Below are 15,971 nucleotides of genomic sequence, written 5' to 3' on the forward strand. Positions count from 1 at the left end.
CTGAAAAATTAAAATGAAGAACAAAATTCAAGCCAAGAAGAAGCAGAGGAAGGAAGAAAAAAAAACCTCAAGTAGTCCTTAGATCAGTCAGAAGACTCTCAAAACCTCACCTCAAATAAATCAATATTCTTATTTGAAAAAAAATCAGAATTTTTAATTTTAGCTTTTTTCAAAAGAAAATATTCTCAGAGGTGTCTTTTTTATGCTTTTTGATTTTTGTCAAGAAACTTTTTTTTTTCTCCTTGTCAAAAAAGTTTCCAGGCAGTTCTAAACACAGGCAGGAGACATCTGTAGTGTTTGTTTAAGTAGAAAGTAAATGTTGAAGACTTGAAAGGCAACACTTCGTTCAAGTGGATGAGCAATATACAGTTGATGGATGCTCCCAAAATCAGTGAATAAAACACCAGAAAGCTCTGGTGTGCAAGGATAGTAAAGGCTGATACCTAGACTGGCTACAGATGTGTTCTCCTGCTTTTAATTTTCACTGCATCAAATACAGTAGTAGGCAGCTTTATGAAGTAAAGTAGATAAAAGGCATGGTTGTATCATCTGTGAAGTCCATGTCACTGTAGGAAACATGCAGTGGTGTAAAAATTGTTAGGAGTGAAGGCGCTAACAGTAATATACAGGTACTGATTGTTTATAATTTTGAAAGTGGGAAGGGATAGAGTTTCTCTCCCCTAATTCTAGACATCGAGTCTAAGCTAGACATCTGAGCCCTTTAGTAGGCAATGGAGAGAGATAAAACTTCCAAAGTGTCACTTATGCTGTCCTAAGACATGTGCCTAAGACAGGAACTGCCAGAGAATGAATGACTCGCCGCAGGCGCTTTGGGGGAGAATGGCCTTTCTGAGGGAGAGCAGACAGTGGGAAACAGTCTGCTTCCAAAGTGTTTGCTGTCTGAAAAGCCAGTCCTGCAGCAGTGTGTGTGTATGCTTTACATCTGAGAGTAGTCGAATGCAAGCCCATGAAATCACTTAAATAGGTAAAATAAGTAAGTACAGCAGTCTGGTCCTGACAGGTAAGACAGACCATCTTCACGAAAAAAACAAACCAAACTTCTTTGGTTAAGGCATGGGTCTCTCCGGTCAGATCCATGTTCTTCAGAAAATGACACCCTCCTTTTGCAGGATGATGAATGTGAGCATCTAGTAGATCTCTATTCCATTTTAAAATCCATAATGTGCTTCTCAAATAGAGTTAATAAGTATATGCATCTAGCTTTGTCCAGAAAATACAGTTCTTTATTGCATTTACTTGGTACGTTATGAGCTCTGGACTTACACCAGTGTTTGAGCTATGCTGAGGGAGAAGACATAAAATCCAGTTCTCCTGAACCCCCTGTCTAGCAAATGCTAGACAACTGTCTTCTATCAGGGGATTTCAGAGGACTTTGCATGATGTCACAGTCGCTTTCCAATGTATCTTTTTCTGCTCATAAACAGGTATTCTGAAGCAGTAGCCACTCTGTGAATGGCTTAATGAAGCAAGTCACTGTGTCTGAAGCAGGAATAGAACCCACACTCCCTCCATGAGAGGATGCTCCTGCAGGATGTTGGGAAGTCATGTAGACATGCTGTAATTAATTTGTGCATTCTTCTATAGCATTAAACAGCTGTTATTACAGAAGGACATGGATTTCTGCCCAGGTAGCACTCATGGTAGAAGATGAGCACACAGATTGCGGCAGTAAACTCATGTGATACGCAACCTTATGTTTCAATGTCTGTAGTTTTGCACTTGTGAAACTGAAGCCTTTTCAAGCCAGTGAGTTGCCAGCTCTCCTATTGTACCGGTGGCATAGAACTTCCTCCAGAAAACGCTCCTTCCAGCCCACTCCGAAAGAAATTGTGATGACTAGGAAAGCAATTGGAGGAGTGTCTGAAAGAAATTCTTCAAAATGGCCATCCGCAATGCTATTAAATATTATTAAGCTTGTGGGACAAAGATACGGAGTTAGAAAATTGTATCTTTGACTACTGTTGGTACTCAAGTGAATCCAATAGTTATGTTCCATAAACTAGGCAAAGCATGGCCTCCCTAGATTTTTCTGTGGAAAAAGCAATGCCTTTGAGGAGTGTTTATATTGTCATTTCATGGCCATTTGAAAACAATCATTACTGTATCAGTTTGTACTGAGGCTCATGTCATTGCTCTTGAGTAGACAACTCTACCTGTTTTGTATCCTCTTGAATTCAGGGTGATATTGTTTGATTTCAGTTGGAGGTGACACACAATTTTATTAAGTCAGAACATGATCATGTTTTTCTGGAATAAAAAGGGAAAAAACAACATCTTTAAATGAACTGTGAATTTCTAAATATGCTTGAAAATGGTTACCAATCACTTACTATTGAGAAGAACTGGTACAAGTCTGTCAGATGAATGCTGAGGTACTATACATATCTCTAAATATACTGTATATTCCAATGTGAATGACTGGCAGAGTTTACCATACTTTTAGGCTGACTTCAGGTCCTGTATTTCTTGGTGTACTAAAAGGTCCTGAAACACAAGCTGGGAGCTCCTGGTGTCTCTTCTCTGTGCAGACAACTAAAATCAGATGTGTGATAGTTGCTCTCCAGCTGTAAGAATTTCTCATTGCTTCTATCCCAGGTATGCACTTCAGAGCAATGGTGTCATGATGTTTAACACAGCAGGTTTGGAGAATACACTCTACTGGGACATAATGGGCTGAAGCAAAATAGCATGAGCGCAGTCTCAGGAAAGGTCTTTTGCTCATGCAGAAGGCACTGGTACTTAGCTGAGACAGCGGAGACTGCCTGACAGGTTGCAATTACTTCTGCCAAGTGCACCAGGCTGTGTTCTGAACCTTTCCTTAATGGGGGCAGATCTGTTCTGAGTTATAAAAAATAAAATAAAACTGCCTCGGGTCATAGATATGACAGTATCTGTGCTTCTAATCAGGTTTCACCTTCAGCAGCAGGTTTTGCTTATTCATCCTACATAAACCTCAAAATGAGCTGAATTTCCTTCATAAAAAAACATGGAAATGGAATAAATCTCAGCTTTAGTTTCCACGAACTCCAAGACAGAATTACCACTCTGGCTGATCGTGTGTGCCAGGTACACTCTGCTAAGATAAGAGCTTCCTTCAGCATATCTGCGGCAAAAAGACAAGTTATGAAATAAGATTCCACTTTGGAGTCTCTGTATCATGCTTTTTTGTGCTATAGCAAATTGTTTTTGCAGCACATGCTAATATACATCTAGAATAATATTCAATTAGGCTAATAGTTGCTGCTTACATTGTTCTGTAAGAATTGGTGATTAAGAACCTCTCTGTATGGTTCAATCTACATTAATTAATTTCTCCTGTAGAATATATGCACCTGCCTTTTCCTCCTTTGGGATCCCAATATGAAGTAGAGCTATTATGCAGGTAAACAAAGGAGATAAAGGATGGCCTTTAACTTTGACACGATAGCCTGCAGTATTTGTGATTTGCCATCTGTCATAACTGATCACTCCTAATAGCGATATGCTGGATAAGAAGCTGAAATGAGGAAACAGCCGGAGACAGAGGAAGGTTGGAGGGAAGTGGGAATAACCTAGGGACACGCGTGCTTGTCAGGGCAGGAGGACTCGTGTGTGGTTACACTTTAGGCCTCGCTCTGACTCCTGAAAACTTGGTAAACAGTTGATTCCACAAGTGGCTGCACTGAAGTGATGTTTGCAGAGTAGGGAATTAGCCACTATTCGGCCCTTTATTAGGACTTGTAATGGAACTCCTTTCACATGCACAGCCTCTGCAGTCTTGAGGCAAGTCCTGGGCAGGCAGGATTGCCCGTTCAGCCCACAAATAACAACCGATCAGCCATCTGCCAAAGCAGCTAGCAGCACTCCTGCTAGCATTACTGTGGGGTCTGGCTCCCTGGCATGAAGTGGACTGACTTTGTGAATGTGGGGAGGAAAAAGGGTCAAAGAACAATGTGAATTCTTTGCAAGATTGTTTATGTTTTCTAATGTTTCATAAACACGTAATCTCAGTTGTTCATTCTCACCATTGGGTGGCAAAATGGTATATCTTACCTGATATAATGGTGGAAAATATAAATAGCTTTCTAGCAACCAGGCTTCATTAATATGTATTGGACACCTAAAATGATATTCAGCTAGGAGGGGGAAAAAGTACAGAATTGCTTTGGATTATAATAATTTCAGCAAAGCATCTAATTTATATATTAAGCTTGCTTAATGGACTTATATTGCCTTGCTCTTTGATCTGAAGAAAAAGGTGGTGAATAATTTATCAAATAAAAAAACCTCCCCTAACCCAGCCCACACGTCACAATCTGCCCTATAATTTACATTTTTTAAGAGATGCTGTTTCCAGGCAGGAGAACTGGTTCCTAAAGATTCCTTCTAATATTACAAATGTATTTTTGCGAGGTACACTCTGGGGAAAAAAATAATAATGAAGGAATGCAATTCTGCAGACAAATGTTTCAGCTCTATGCCTTCTTCACTGAAGACAGTCATTTCAACTAAATGCCAAAAGGCATTTAGCTGTAGCATTTGTCAGTGGAACAGGGTTGGCTTTAGGTTTCCCTCTTGATTTACAATTGAGTGTTTATTGGGTTTACTGTACTGTAGCATGTTTTGTTAACCTCTAAAAAACCACATCCAGCTTGTGCATTCATCACAAGGATGATATCTGTCACAGTAAACTGAGTCGGTGTGGGGCCTTTTGCCATGCCAGACTTCGTGGAAAGGATGCTGGCTGCTCCTGGAGGGGCAGGAAAGATGCACTGGCGGCTTTGAGCTGGGGTCTAGGTAACCTGTGTCCAGCTCCTGGCTCCTGAGATGCTTTCTTGTGAGATGCATTATCTATTTCTCCATGTCTTTATTTTTCAGCCAGAAGAGGGGGGAAAACTGTGTCATGTTGGCTCACAGTAGCTGGGTGAGCTGTTGTAGGGTCACATGCCTGAGGAGGATTTAGGTTGGTGTGGTGTTGTTTAGAGCCTAATTATTGGGAACTTTATGCCTGGAGTTCCTCAATTGGTTCGTGTCTACCTATTGCAGTCATTCCTCAGTAATCCCTGCTTCTGGTCACATACATAGGTAACAGCAGCGTTGGTAATCACAGCGCTATCATGACTCTTGACACGTCTCCCATTCACGTTTCCCCCCATTTGTCCAAAGCAATAAGTTGTCAAACATTTACTATGGCTGTGCGCAGGGTTTATTCATATTTAAATAAAGCCATTATCCTGGCCTTGAGTTTTGGTAGTTTTCTGCTCTTCCTCTTGAGTATTTCTCTCCATAGTGCCATCTAATCAGCTTTAGGTTTTAATTAAACAGCTGTCATTTGCTTCCTAGTTCTGTTGCGACCTGATGTTGTATTAAATTTTAATTTAGCCTAGGCTGGATAAGAAGTAGATTCCTTCAGACAACAAAGAAATGCTATTAGCAGGTTACAGTTGTAATTAAGAAGAGCTCTGCTGAAGTGCTAATGCATTCAGGTACAGAGAAGGAGCTGGAGATAAACACGCACATAATTATTATTCAGGGATAGAGCCTGCAATATGAATGTGTAGCTTCCACCCAGGCTGCTTGAATTGAAGGTTTTGGTCAAGATCTGGCAGCTGAAACCCTCGACAAAAGAAATGGGAAGAGATTCCCAGTTTTTCACCTGGGACCTTGCAGTGTCAGCCGTTAGAGGTTTGTGCTGGTGGTCGCTGGGTGTTGTTCAGATGTTTCACTGATGGTGTGCCATGCGGGAGGACCTGCCCATGTAAATCAACATTATTACCCCTCTCTTCATTTCAGATGCTGTTAATAATAACCAGCACAGGTATCTTAAATGCAGTAACGCATTTCTTCTGCAGTAAACCCCACCGTGGAAATATAAAACAAGCCCAACAGAATCTAGGTTAAATGCTATTACTTGTTGAAGATGCACTAAAAAAAAAAAAGTCCGTTTATAAATCTAATGGACAGTCAATTAGTTCAGTTCTGCCTTCATATTTCTTCCTCAGAGGAAATACATTTTTTTAGTCTATAAATAGCCAGCTCTTAAAAAGGTCTTTACACAGCCTATTATACTTGTGTAGCACTCAATCCAGGTATCAGGCATCTGAAATATTAACTTAGATAGTAGAATTGCTTACCAGTGAAGTGAAGCAGCATCAGCTAATTAGCACAGTGGTACCTGTACACGCTGGGAAGGAGGGAAGGTTCAGGACAGTGCTTGTGTCAGGAGTAGGATGAGCATATTTCAGAGCGCCCACAAATAGCAGGGTCGGAGGTGTCTCCTTTAAGACCTTTTCTCTCATGCTTATCTTCACAGGGAGTTTACAAAAGGAATGCAAATGTCTTTATAAACTTTGCATTATCCTTCAGAGCATCGAAGTTTGACTTCAGCTTGGTAGCTAAGCAGCACTTAGTGTTAAAAGGAGGCTAGAGGTTTTGTTTATGCTTTGTCACACATGAAGGTCAACACTAGGGTGATGCAACAAACAGTGCAAAAACCAAAGGAGAAATTAGTTCAGGCCTGTTGAGAACCTGGTTCTAAGTCCACTGAAGTAAAAAGAAGCCTTTCATCTATGACTCAGTAGGGCTTTGGATCAGACCATAATTGCAGTGCTGCCTGCCCCTGACATGTAGGAGTTACATAGCTGTGCTAACAGAAAGTGGGTTTGGAAGTAGAATTAGTCACATGCTCGTAGTTTGTGACCTTGGCAAAAATACTGTTTCCCCTGATGCACTGAAAAAGACTGACTGTGGTTGAAGAACGGCTTAGAAATAGCATGCTGGCAAACTGCTTCTTGGGAGAGTTTTAACACAGGACCACCATGTCTTCATCATGTATCTGGCATATGTTTCTATTGGATTGATGGCTTAGGATTTATGGGATATTTGCAGTTGGTTTGGTGAAATCTAACTATCTCTTCTCTGACATACTAGTGGACAAAGCACCCTCAGCTTCTCTTTTGCTGTCTTATACAACCTCAACCTCTTTTCACCTGAGGTGCATCTGATTGTTTTCTCTCACCTAACAGTACATTTTCGTCTTGGTTTTGTTCAAAGCTCAGTCTTTGTAAAGGTTTTACAGTTGTTCTTTCACACTTCCACTTTTGTCACATACTTCTGTCTTTCCCAGTGTCCCTCCCTCATGGATGGCAGCTGGTTATAAATGAACCCATTCAGCATAAACAAAAACTAGACAGTCATTTACTGTGTAAAACATCTGGTTTGTGCCTTGCAGAGAACAGAACAAAGGCAGTATATTTATTTCATGAGGTATTATTCAGAAAAGCATCTCTATTCAGGACAACACTTAAATGCATGCTTAAATCACATTGAAATCTAAGTGTCAAGTTGAGCACATACTTTTAGAGCTGTTCTGAACAGAAATGGACTCGAGTACATGCTTAAATGCTTTTCTGGAACATGACTGCCCATAAAGCTCTAGTAGACTATATTAGTTAGCTGGCACTAGTGTTATTAGTACTTCAACTCATTTAATTCAGGGTGCTTTTTGTAGAAGTTTCCGAATATTGATTAATAATACATCTTAGTTGCAAGTATTTATTGGTCTTCTCCAGCTGTCCTTAGCTTGTGGTCAATGCCCATTATTTTCTATCAATCTAGCTAGCAGACAGAAGCAAATGATAGTGAATATATCTCCCTATGCAAGCTGCCATCAAATTTTTCACTAAAATCCATTTCTTCTTCCTCCAATTCTAATAATGGAATTTAAAGTTAGATTAGTTTGAAGCAACTTTTTTTTTCCAACTGGCAAGCAATTAGTTTTATGGAAGTTGAAAAATGAAAAGCGGATTGATTCGAAGCAGTATTTCCTATTGCAGGCTTTTTGAGAAGGCCAGACTGAATCTCTAGTTCTTGCTCTGCGTGCGTGTCAGTTCTGGGCCTGCAGTAAGCACTGCTTAAGCAGAGACAAGCTGCTCTGTAGGCCTTTGGAGGCTGTTCCCCTCCAGTCTGCATACCTGCTTACGCAAGGCAGGGACCTCTGTAGCAACTCATTTGGAGTAATTAATCAAACTGCAGCCATACTGAGACACAGAGGAAGGCTGTGTTAATGGAGTCATTAGAATGCCAGCACTGTGAATTCATCAGGATTAGAGATAAATGTGGTAAAACATCTCTAGGTGGGATTTTGATGGGGAAAGACTAAAAAAATTGTATATGGATGGCATTGCTTAGTTTCTAATACCTTACCTCATCCATACTTTTTCTCATCATGTCTTTATGTCTCAAAAAGGGAAAATGGTCAGCTCACAACACTGTTAGCTGGAACAGTAAGGAAGAAACGCTGTTATTGTAATGCTTGATAATCACCTCCCAAATCACTGGCATGATTCGGGGCAAAGGGGTGGGAAGAGTCGCTGACACCGTCTGGAGATCATACCTGAATAGCACTGTGGTTCTGCCAAGCTGCAGATGTGCCTTCGCACGTAACTGCGTTACAGATTTCATTGCCACAGCAGCCAAACCTGTAAATGGGCTCAAAAAGAGTAAACCCATGTTTGTCAAAACTAGAACTTGATGGTCCAGATGCAACTTTTGGCTTAGAAAATTGTTAAACCATTGACTGCAGGGAGCTCAAAGGGTATGTGCAAGGAAGGGTCGCTCCTCTGCTCCTGCCCCTGTCAGAGGCAGCGTTTTGGTTCATCGGTCTGACCCCTGCAACATTCTCATGGTTTTGTGCTTCTGTAACGCCCATCCTTTGTTTGTGTGTGTGTGCATACAGGACACGGAAGTCCTTAACACGGCCATTCTGACGGGCAAAACGGTGTCTGTTCCAGTCAAGGTTGTTGCTGTGCAGGAGGATGGGTCCGTGGTCGATGTTTCAGACTCCGCTGAGTGCAAATCAGCTGATGAAGACGTCATAAAGGTAAGGCACCCACATGAGGCGGAGAACGGAGTTTTCACCCTTTTCTCCTCCACCACCACCATATTGAGACCTAGCCCACATTCGGGACTTTATTTCAACCAGTTGTTTTACACTCATGGCTGTTTCTGTGGCGGTGGGTTGTTGCCACTGTGCAATGAGGAGAGCGGTCTCCAGAGGTTATGCGGGGTTAGCACGTTTCCATAGACTGATGCAGAGCCATTTTTGCCTGGTGTGTTCCATATGCGAGAGAGGGCCAGGGATGCTGAAAGAGCAGTCCTAGTCTTTCTTCTCTGGCCAGCCAGTGCTGATGAGGAAGAACGTGTTGTCTGATACATCACACTTGGGAAAAGTCAGCTCCCCACCCAGGGAACTTTGTTCTTGTGTGCCTTTTCTGCATCCATTATTTAACAGTAATAATGCAGTATGTTGTTACCGTGTACAGCAAGGTTTCCTACATGCTTCTCACTGCATCACCTGCTTTCCAGCCAGGAATTTCTTATAAGTAAAGACACTGAACTGTACCAAAAGCTGGAGGAGCATGACAGAGAGTAGGAAATAACAACTATATGGCAAAAATTCTTAAAATGAGAGCTGGGAGCTTTTAAACAATGTTTGTGGTTTGTGGTTTGTTTTTTTTTTTTAAATAATATGTTCAACTGGCTTTCCCTCTGACATTGAGATGAAAATAGCATTAATATGACTTTATCAAGACACTGACTGCATGACTTCTGACACCACTGCATGGCTTTCAGCTTTTAGCTGATTATTATTTTTAGGCATAAAAGAGGTCCTTTTGAATAACTTCTAATAGGTTTAGTTGATTTATCATGTGGTTTGGGGGTGATTTTTTTTTTTTATTTAAATGAACCTAAGAATTGACTACAGTGAATTCTGTATAGGGCTGGGGTTTTTTAATATTATTTATGAGTTTCTTAAGGTAGTCCTAGAAAGATAGTTTCTTTGTTTCAATTTGAGGAAAGTCCAGTATATATTATATATAAAAACTATAAAAATAGAGTAGTATACTAATCCTGTAACCTGTAGATCTATGATAAACTCTCTCTGTAGCTTTCAAGAAGCAAGTTCCTCCCCATATTCTAGCTATCAGTTGTGTCATAGAATCACAGAATGGTTTGGGTTGGAAGGGACCTTAAAGATCATCTAGTTCCAAGCCCCCTGCCATGGGCAGGGACACCTTCCACTAGACCAGGTTGCTCAAAGCCCCATCCAACCTGGCCTTGAACCCTGCCAGGGATGGGCCATCCACAACTTCTCTGGGCAACCTGCTCCAGTGCCTCGCCACCCTCACAGTGAAGAACTTCTTCCTTACAGCTAATCTAAATCTACCCTCTTTCAGTTTAAAACCATTACCCCTTGTCCTCCCACAACATGCCCTTGTAAAAGTCCCTCTCTGGCTTTCTCGTAGACCCCCTTTAGGTACTGGCAGGCTGCTGTAAGGTCTTCCCGGAACCTTCTCTTCTCCAGTCTGAACAACCCCAATTCTCTCAGCCTGTCTTCATAGGAGAGGTGCTCCAGCCCTCTGATCATCTTGGTGGCCCTCCTCTGGACTTGCTCCAACAGATCCCTGTCCTTCTTATGTTGTGGGCCCCAGAGCTGAACGCAGTGCTCCAGGTGGGGTCATGTGTGAATGTATTCCAGACCTGAGCACTTTAATTTCTCTTCAGATTGCATTTGAAACCCACATTCTATACCTGTGTAGTTTTAACCTATTATTATAACCTCTTTGTAGATGAGACTGCAAAGGTCCTAACAGATAGCTTGTACTTTGTCAGATAAATTTTTATGTTCTTTATCTGCCTAAAGAATTGCACAGAGCAAAGCTATTTATTTTGAAGATGATATGCTGGAATAAAAAATTCACCTTTTGACAACTCTGAATAAGCTTGTTACCAATTTTGGAGATAAATTACATTTTCTAAAACAAACAAAATTTCATTACATTTTAGGTCCAACAACAATTATTTATCTCCATTTAACATGAAAGCAAGTAATTCATAAATAAGATTCAAATTATTGGGCAGAGGCATGTGTGCCATTGTATCCTCAGAGAAGTTGATAGCTTAGGGCTTAGTTATACAATAACTATAACTTTTCATACCTCAAAGCATTTTGCAAAGGACGTAAGTGTAATATTCCCTTTTCATGAAAGTGACTATTCCAATGTTTAGACTCAGCCAGTGATGGAATAGGTCTTTTGAGTCTCTAGCCTGTGCTCTAGCTTCTATATTTTCCCTTATATATCAGATGAGAAAAGAAAAAAAATCACATTTTCTTTTTCTGGAAACAAAATTTCCTTGAGAGTCCTTACCAGAAGGAACATGAATGAGTATCTTTGTTTATGACTAACTTAATTGTCAAAGGAAAAGACTCTCTTGATAAATTCTGCTATTCTTTTTTTGCTGTGTGCCATATAGCTATTATCCGATTAGTGGCTATTATTTATCAGTTGATAAATACAAATAACAAATTGTTATTATTATAAATGCAAGCACCAAGTTATATATCATCAACATATTGCTGAGACTGTCTTTTCTTTGCACTCCAGAAAACCAGATCAAGAGCTAAAAGACAATGTCTGTGGACCATTGTTTCTATTAATTGAGTTTCTAGTATTTCTAGGACTTGCTGTAGTTTAGAGAATACTGGACTGAACCAGATAGGAAAAGGTCAGGAAAAAGACTCCTATTCCTTTTCCACTAATAAAATTAGTATCTGCAGTGTTAGAGAGATGTTGCATTCAAAACACTGTCTGTTTAAAGTCCATTTAGTTCATCAGCAGTCGTCCATATGGATATCCTGTCAAAGCTGGACATGAAGTTATTCTGGTTCCCAGATTTAAAAGGTCCACTGAAGCTAGCAACTAAATAAGGCTTGACATGACCTCTGTGAGCAGAGACAAGATTTCTAGTTGCAGTTGTGGATTTATACAATTCAAGAAAGCAAAGCTCTTGCCTTTTGACCATCTTCCTTTTTTGCTTTTTCAAAACTGGTTGTATATCTACGTGGAATTAGAGCTGCTCCAGAGCACCTTCCAGCTGATGAGTGCCTTCCCACACCTTTGAGTGATCTGGATAGAGCAGACCAAAACACCGGCCAAAATTCTGAACAGGTCCTACAAGATTTGCACTATAATTCCCCCTTTTTTGGTAGTGACTAAGTAGGTATAAATCAGGTCTTCATTTGACTGCTCTGTGAAATTATTTGGGTATCAAATCACTGACAGAAGAGAATGCCTCTGGGACTCTTTCCCAGACCTGGTACCTGACTCCCTAATATATTGACTTAATGAACAAAAACAAGAGGTCTGAATGTAGTCTTCACTGAGTTCATCTTGCCTCGTCCTGGTGATATAAAATGGGAGTAATGTTATTTTTGTGAAAATCGCAGCATACGTGTAATGGATTTCAGTCACAAATTACTGAGAGGTGCTCTCAGACTGAATGCTGTTAAAGCATAATTTTTTAACTGGAAATATATGTATTGGTTGCAAGATTGCATCCATAACGATTAATTAGCTGAGTTAAAATTTAGTACAGGGTTTATGTGCCTATATTTTTTCAGAAATTTGCATATTCCCTTTACAAGCCCCTTTGGTAAAGTCAATATTGACTTCACTTCCAAATTTGTGTTGCCTTTTCTATATAGGTTGTACTGCTAAAACCTCTAATAAGAGTTGTCAGGCATTTTGGATGTAATTGCCTAATCTTAAGCTTCTTTTCACTGTTAATTCTGCCTTTATTGTTTCTTTGTAATTGGAGAGATATTCATATTCTTTTGGGCAGAACAAAGAGTGTTGCATTCTTAACCTTTTATTTCTGTTTAATAGCTAATGATTTAATAGACAATTAATGAGACAATTCTTTGATCACTGATGTAACACCATCATTTTCAATTAAGACACAATGAATTGAAGCTAGTTTAAATAAAAACAGACTTTGGCCCAGGCTATTATGTATTTATACAAAAAGTGCTTCTCTGGGCAGCTACCTAGATATCACGTTAATATAAATACTACTCAGAGATGGTCAGATAGATAGATAATGTACAAGTGATTTATTTGTAGGCAAGAGATGTGAATCTTTCCTATTCTAAGCTGTATATTCCCTCAGCCTAACAGTTTGATAGCTTCCCAGCAAGAGAATATTTCAGTCCACATTTTTCAAAGCATACCTAATTAGTAGTAAATATAATGAAACGCACGTAGTACTTTTTGACCTTGCATTTTCTGACCTTAGCATGACTTGATCCTCAAAGGAATCTCACAGGTAAACTTGCTCAGTTCAACTACAATCCCTGGTCCCTACAATTGCTGATCCCTACAGTTGGACATAGGTCGTAATACTGACCAACCATTTCAACTTGAACTGGCTACCCTTTAAATATTTTGATGGAAGCATTACTGTAAGTCAGTGAAACTCTTATGCTTATTCCATTATTGAAAAGGAACATTTAATGCTGTTGGCATTTGAGGGGAAAGATTGGCTTTATGATTAAAGCACTGAAATGCTTCTCAGCATTAATTTCCATATCTCTTGCTGATTTCCTGTGTGACTGTGGGTAAATCACTCATTCCCCTTGGAATCTCACTTCCTTATCTGCAAACAAGGTGGAGAAATACATCCTTTTCCCAGCCTCAGCCTGCCTTATGTAGTTTCTGAAGCTACTGTTGACGCTGAACGGACAAAATCCTTATCTCCACTAGTCTCATTAACTTCGGTGGTCTTCTGCCATGGACTCACTTGAAGGACTTCGCTCCCAGTGTCCTGCTTTTCTTGCAAACCACAGCTAAATAGGCTTGTGAACCTGAAAAGAAAGAAGTGGTGGAAACTTGGAAGAATTTATGCATAAATTATTCAGCTACTCGGTGATGGGTGATACAGTGAGAAATAAAGGAGCCCATCGTGGTGGGATGAACCTTTCTATATGTATGCTGAACCATGGGGCCTCAGTCTTCACAGGTGGGGAGAAAAGGCCTTGAAGAAAAATATTAAAGCAGTTGTACCATGGCAAGGACATCCTTTGCTCATCCATCCTGGCAGGAAGCATAAGCACTGCTGAAGTTTTGCTGGCCTGTTACATTGCGTTTCACTTGCTCCCCACTGGCCTTCGAGCCATAGTTAGAGGGAAATAAAGAGTTAGACCAACATCAGTGATGGAGCAAACACCTTGAGATGGTTTATTACAGAGGGAAGACAGTATTACAGGGCACAGTCAGTCTTTACAGCTGCTTAGAAGCTCTAAGCAAGGTCCATGCACTCCTTTTTCTCCCTGTAAAAGTGCCTTTAAAAGCCTGAACTATAGTAATTTCACATGAAGAAAAATTCTGAAAACATTGTAGTTATGTGGCAGTTGTAAACATCACCCACAAAGCAGCATCAAGTGAGGAAATTATAATGAGGACAGCTTCTTAGTCCAAATGTTTATCTCAGTAGCGTACAAATGAAAGGGAGACAGCTGCCCAATTAATTCATTCTTAGATTAGTCATATTTTCATGTCCTTTGCAAGTTATGCAGAAATTGACTGATGGTTCAAATTAATCTCTGCAGTAATGCAAATGGCTTCCATGGAGTTACACCATGGACTAATTTAGCCTAATTTTTTTGTAACAGAAAGGGCCCTCAATTGAACAGAATGGAGTCAGAAGGCCTCATCCTGCCCATTTCTGCCCACATGTAAAGTGCAATAGAAACAGGCTCAATGTGTCCAGGCAGAGGCATACATTAAGAACAATGGTGCTTCAATAATGTGCCTTGAACTCTATCTGTATGAGAATGCACTTTTCTTGTTAGCTTGCTAGAGGAAAGCACTTCAATGAATTATTTTTCACCTTTTCATAATTTCCTGTCTAATTATAATGAAAGTAAAATTCAAACCATTCCTACCCCCTACTTTTCTAACACAAACCTTATCTTGAACTCTCCATAATTAATGTTAAAACAATAGAAGACCTAATTTTCCTAACAGCAGCCAGCTAGGCTTTATCTAATGTGCAGTAAAAATAGTGTAAGAAAGACAGGAAAGGTAATAGCTGAAATAGATTGAATCTGAGGAAGGTTCTTCCCTCTCCTAGACAAAAAGCAGATGAGCAACCGAGGACCTTATTCAACAACCCAGGGCACAGTGATCGCTCACCCCAGCATGGTAACTGCTACAAGGAACCACAGGGAAAAAAAACCTAGGGAAAGGGAGTGATACTGCAGTTCTCCAATTTAAATGATACTGCATTTTTGGGAACAGTTCCTTGCTGCAGACTTGCAGCACATTCTTAGGACAATTTACAGAAAGAAGCGCCTGCCTGGAGTTGTTAAATACAACTATTTATGCAGGAGCTCTGAAAACAAAGCCAGAGCTTGTAATTTGCAAGTGCTGCAGCTGCTTCGCCGTTAAAGTATGTGATGAAGAATGTAATGTACTTGTACATAAAGTGGAGCTAATCTTATTTCTCCATCTATCATACTTTTGAGTACTTATCACTACATTACCTAAGAGCTTTATTTTGTGGTCACTCGCGCAGAAATTAGCTCACTCCAGGAGTCCAAACTCTTTCTGGAAGTGGTGAAAATACTCTCTACTTGTTTATATGATGGATTTACTTTGCTGCCAGTTGGTTTATCACACAATTCATTTTGAACTAGATCTTATTTTTTAAGTGATTTTTTTCTTCAGTGCTGCTGAATGGTTCAAGATTGACAGCCCTGGGGGCTTACCCGCTCCGTCTTGCCCCAGAACAGGGGACAGGTTGGGGCTGTAGCAGGCAGCTGTTCAACTAGAAAGCTTTTGAAGTGCGAATGTTTAATTTGGTGAGTCTGTCTCCCTGTCCATGCTGTCCTTTTAATCTCACCTGATTAGTGCCAGTGAGTCGGTATCATCAGCTCCATGAAATCAGCTGTTAACTACCTCAAGTTACTGTCAGCTTCATCTCCATCCATCTTTGGGGAGCTGGGAGGTAACGGACTCTGCAGTCCATTATAAAGCCCCTGAAATAATGACTCCCCTGATGCCTGGCAGAGGCAAGAGGTTTACGGCAGTGAAGCATTCCTCAGCTGAACAGAAGGATTACTTAGGAGG

At 40.3% G+C, this 15,971-nt stretch overlaps 1 protein-coding gene across 1 annotated transcript in view; it reads left to right on the forward strand.

Moving 5' to 3' along the window:
• The window catches only part of TMEM132B (transmembrane protein 132B), a 188,881-nt gene that overhangs the window by 134,937 nt on the left and 37,973 nt on the right, over positions 1-15,971 (forward strand). The window contains exon 4 of the mRNA XM_010582254.1: positions 8,738-8,881. Within this exon, the coding sequence (XP_010580556.1) occupies positions 8,738-8,881 (144 nt within the window). The remainder of the gene's footprint in view (positions 1-8,737; positions 8,882-15,971) is intronic.

This window comes from Haliaeetus leucocephalus, unplaced genomic scaffold, assembly GCF_000737465.1.
Source record: "Haliaeetus leucocephalus isolate CR32 unplaced genomic scaffold, Haliaeetus_leucocephalus-4.0 Scaffold840, whole genome shotgun sequence".
NCBI classification, from domain to species: Eukaryota; Metazoa; Chordata; class Aves; order Accipitriformes; family Accipitridae; genus Haliaeetus; species Haliaeetus leucocephalus.